Source organism: Berghia stephanieae, chromosome 1 (assembly GCF_034508935.2).
Source record: "Berghia stephanieae isolate SIO BIC M18660-M18661 chromosome 1, UCSD_Bste_1.3, whole genome shotgun sequence".
NCBI lineage: Eukaryota > Metazoa > Mollusca > Gastropoda > Nudibranchia > Aeolidiidae > Berghia > Berghia stephanieae.
The window spans coordinates 74,481,102-74,486,101 of record NC_088360.1 but is presented as its reverse complement, the minus strand read 5'-3'; the positions used below and the strand labels follow the sequence as shown (position 1 = coordinate 74,486,101).

Sequence of the window (5,000 nt, the reverse complement as noted above, 5' to 3'; positions counted from 1 at the left end):
CCTTTATTCTTTCACTGCAAGTAGGCTCCATTTTAGAAGCTAAGATTTGATGTTGGTTTGATGTTGGCCATCAACACTTAAATCAACAACAGACTTATCTTTGTCATCCTCATTAATCTGAGTTTGATAAAAGAGTCTTTTTTTTGTTGATGTTCATGAAAATCAATGAGGTCTGACCAGTTAGCACTTTTTATGTTACCGTCATCAGTCTGGAAAAGTAATGTCTGAGTTTTGTTTTCTGTTTCACAACTGTTCCTGGCATTTTTCAAGAGATAAACAGTGCCATTTAACAGAAAGAATGGTCTGGTTGGGTCCACTGGTGACACAGCTTTCCATGGCTTATCTGGGTGTTCAACATTGAATAAACGAAAGAATGACGAATTGACTCGATTGTTATCGTTTATGAGGCCAATCACTCTGTCACCACGTGATTCAAGTTGTTCAATGATTTGAGAGACAACTTCAAATTGAAAATAAAAATTAAATCTATGGCATGGTACCATTTTAAAACAAAATGATTTAATCCAAAGAAACATTTTACCGTGGTGCAAAGCATAGTAGTAGCAACTTTGTCAGGGTAATCGGCTGCATATCCAAATAAAGCACCACCTCTATAAGTGTTTAAGGCTCCAACACCAATGTTCTTTGTCACATGAGTTTTCAGATCATTGGGCAGACCAACCCAAGCATGCAAAGCATATTTGTCCTCTAATGGAAATCCATAAACTGATACTTTCTGCTTGTCTGCTTTGGTCGCATGATTCCTTTTGTAGTTTGTCTTGCAGCCAAAAACAGAGCATTTCCGCACCGTAATCGAAAACACCAGAGACCAACCAACTACATCAAGTGGTTTGACTTCCTATGACATAATGACAATTCAAATTTGATGGAAACTAGCATATGACCAACACCACTCATTCTCCCACCCAACCCTACCCCTATTGTAGATAGATAGATAGATAGGAAGACAGATAGGTAGGTAGATATATATATATATATATATATATATATATATATATATATATATATGTACATAGTGTGTTTGTGTGTGTATGTGAGAGAGAGAGAGAGAGAGAGAGAGAGAGAGAGAGAGAGAGAGAGAGAGAGAGAGAGAACGGAAGTAAGTAGTTGCAACAGATTGTAATGACGATGTGAATAAACAATCATATTTTGCTTTGTCAGGATGAGTTACAAAGACTTCATCAGCAATTTCACAAGACTTGAGATGTGCAACCTAGGACCTGATTCAATATCAGGAAACAGGTCGAAATCGTGGGAATCATTTCAGGAGGACGGTGAATGGGTACACGGATTTTCCGCTGGTGGATGCCGTAACTTCATTAGTAAGTGGGAAAATACTATTATTCCACCCCTCTCATTGGAAAACCCTATCATGTTTTAGTAAATACGTAATCGTTGAATAATGCTTTGAACACATTGAATACAAGATTTATTCAACGATTGCAGATTATTTTCTCACATTTTATTGGTGTGAAATAAGGTGTAAAAGACAGCTGATTGGCAATCATAAATAGAATATTTAGTTGCGCATGAATACAAATCCAACGTTTTTAGTGTTGGGTCAAATTGTCATTCTTGCAGGAGAAAAATACACATTATGGTGAATGGAAGAACTAATACCGTACCATTTGGTTACCAAATATCTAATTGTCTTACTTGTAGGGGTGGAATAAACGTATCCTTTCATTTCTTTGTTTTTATTAAACTCGTTATATTTTGATCGTGCAATAACACATACTCGCAAGCTCGTTGTGTTATTGGGCAGAATAAAAATGACTCGTTTAATAATACGAAATGAAAGAATCGTATATACTCTTATCCCTTTAATGATAAGGTTTGTTTTTATGCCAAACTGACATCATCTATAATGGTTCAAATGAAAAAAAAAAGTAACAGTATTCCACTCCGCCTTCAATGGAACTCTGCTCTATCCTCAACACAAACATGTAATACAGAGACGATTGGGATATTGTGTAAGCTCCAATATTAAGTTGATATATATTCCCAAAAGTGACTGGAGCAGGCACCTGTGTTGATAATAACAATATTCATTAATAAACATTCGGGGTGTTTGTGTGTTGACCTATGAAATGGCGGCTATTTTACAAAACGACCGTTACGATCACCAGTGATTGTTTAAGGAATGGCTTAACATCTAATCTTGCATAAATCATGGTTGTCTGGACCAATTCCGGTGCTTTGATCAAACGTGCTCACTACATTACGTAAACTGCTGCAACGCTGTATTATAAACTATAATTGGTGCATAGCGGAGGGCTGGGATTGGTCATATTGATTCATTAGAATATTCAAATGCACATAATATTATACCAGTTATTATTTCTTTGCTGTGTCTCTTTTACAACTGATCAAGCGTCTGTTTCTTATTATGTTCGCAGATTCATTTGCTAGCAATCCGCAGTTCCGTATGACCTTGACCGATCCGGATGAGGATGAAGATGTTGACAATTGCACTGTCGTGATATCTGTTTTGCAGAAAGGAAGACGCAAATTGAAGGAGAAAGGGAAAGGTTTCTTGACCATTGGTTTTGCCATCTACGAGGTTAGTTGATAATCCATTAATGACGATTTTAATTCCTAAATGGCCATTTTGTCATGCTTCCCTTTTTTATATATATTATCGATTTCTCCAAATATAAGGGAAATGGTTTGTTTACTTATTTTATATGAAGCGAAGGTCATACATGGTGTCATCTTCAAAGTCCAGATCTTCCAATATTTCTTAAAACGCCCATCTCATTCCTGTTTTGGTCCCATCCATCGATTTTTTTCATAACCCAATTGAGTGCCAATAATATGAAGAGAAATGGGGATGACAGACAGCCCTCGATTCGAAAGTCCCCCAAGAAAAGAAGAGATGCTCTATTGGTTGATTTGGCGCCATCTACCGCTTCTATCATGTTTAGAACTAAAAACAGCATACTTCTTTTAGAAGTTTAACATTTTTGAAATTAAGATACTGTCTTTTGTCAAAGTTCTACATATACTACCTTTTAAATAATTCGCGTACATCAGGCGACCCCAAGCAATGTCATATCGTTGCTAGTGTGAAGTTGTGACGTGGTCTGATGATATGACTGGCGCCACTGATTTCATTTCGTCGCTAGCGGCGGGCATTCGGAACATTTTCATGTTCCTGGTACGATTGTGTTCCTGGTACGGAACCTGTTCCTGATGCGATTGTTCCGGTAAAGAGAGAGTTGCGTATCAGTCATGTCCTAAGTAGTACGGCGCATAGATGACACGGGTACGACGTTCGTACTCGTGTTTGTGGTACCAACCACAGACAGACGAGAGGTTGCGTACTCGTGTTTATGGTACCAACCACAGACAGACGAGAGGTTCAAACTGGAGGGAGGGACGTAGGCTGGTTTGCGCGCTCTTTCTCTCTCTACACACACACATACACACACACAACACACACACACACAGTAACAGTAACATGACCAGGAACTTGTTCCTGGTGGAGGTTCCTGGTACTAGTTCCTGGTTGAGCTATGTTCCTGGTGTTACTGTTCTCGATAACCAAAACCCGTGCGGCACTATTCGTCGCACGAAACCACCATCACCAATACCAATCAACAGTCCTACAGCAGCTGATAGACCCTGAAAAAGAGTTCAACTTTGCCATCTCAATATATGGGAATAAGCCTACCTTGGTGCCCAGAGACCAGAGATTCTTAATCTACATATTAATAAATTATAGCACTGTTTGTTGAGGCAAGAGATCGTACACGTACATATGATGTTCTAATATGTACGTTTAAGTACGCAAATTATGCTATTTATGTCAGTAGCTTAACTCCAACGGTCCAATTGTCATAAATCACGACGATATAGAAACTTGTTTGATAAGATAATTTTATATGCTTGTGGATCAATAGGAACATATTATTTTATTGTTAGTATGTGTTTTTGCCTATGTGGGATATATAGATAGACAGACAGACAGACATATAGATAGATAGATAGATAGATAGATAGATAGATAGATAGATAGATAGATAGATAGATAGATAGATAGATAGATAGCGCGTCAGATGAAATAAACCAACATACAAAACTATGCGTAACCTTTAACGTACATAGTCTGATTATTTATTTTAGTGAGAACTATCACCCAACTGGCGGTCTGAAAATAAAAAACAAAGAGTGGAATGACGTCATTTTTATTCATTCTAAAGCTAGTTATTTTTAAAACCCTGATCTTGGTACCATCATATAATGTAATGACGTCATGCCGCTGCCCAAGAGTCCTTATTTGCAATTTACGTTTGCCTTGAAGTTGAAGTCAGTGCATAGCATTCCAAAACATGAAATAGACGATAAATACCGTATTTGGTTGACGAGGAGAACAAGAAAGGAAGTATCTACTGTATTTCTGTATCTCTTTTACTTCCATTCCATCTTAAAACACTCAGCTACCCCTTTACTGCTAGACGAACAGACCGTGAGATCCGTGTCCCAGTTTCACCCTCCAGTTAGAGAGCTCATGTGGCCCTGTAATTATAAAATGGGTCAGCTTTGCTTAGAACCCAAAAGGTACCGAGCTCGAATACTCGCTGCACTTTGTGGCCTTGAGTACGTCATCTCGCCCTAGCTTAGTTTGCGGGGGCAATGCGGCTGACGCCCGAGTTATTCCATTCGTCCCTTGGAAAAGACAATAAAGACAAATTTTCATTATGGGATGAATAAAGGGACTTTTTAAATGTATCTTATTTATAAGTACGCTAACCATAACACTTCTCTTTCCGACATAATATGAAGCATAATATATTGGAAACTTTAGCGTGCCTTGAAAAGTACATCCAAAATAAGTTTCCATATCTTTTAGAAAAATGAAATATCATTGAAGATAATAGTTGATAATAAAGTTAAGCATTTTTCTCATGCTTTATTTTTGAATTCCATTCAGGTTGAGGATGCAAAGAACACTGCCCCTCTGGACAAGGAGTTTT

The 5,000-nt window shown here is 37.8% G+C and overlaps 1 protein-coding gene across 1 annotated transcript in view; it reads left to right on the top strand.

Moving 5' to 3' along the window:
- LOC144956788 (calpain-B-like) overlaps positions 1 to 5,000 on the top strand; it is a 57,643-nt gene that overhangs the window by 19,940 nt on the left and 32,703 nt on the right. Inside the window, exons 10-12 of the mRNA XM_078887506.1 lie at positions 1,183 to 1,343; positions 2,421 to 2,584; positions 4,958 to 5,000. The exon at positions 4,958 to 5,000 is cut by the window's right edge and continues 172 nt beyond it. Coding sequence (XP_078743632.1) covers positions 1,183 to 1,343; positions 2,421 to 2,584; positions 4,958 to 5,000 — 368 coding nt within the window. The remainder of the gene's footprint in view (positions 1 to 1,182; positions 1,344 to 2,420; positions 2,585 to 4,957) is intronic.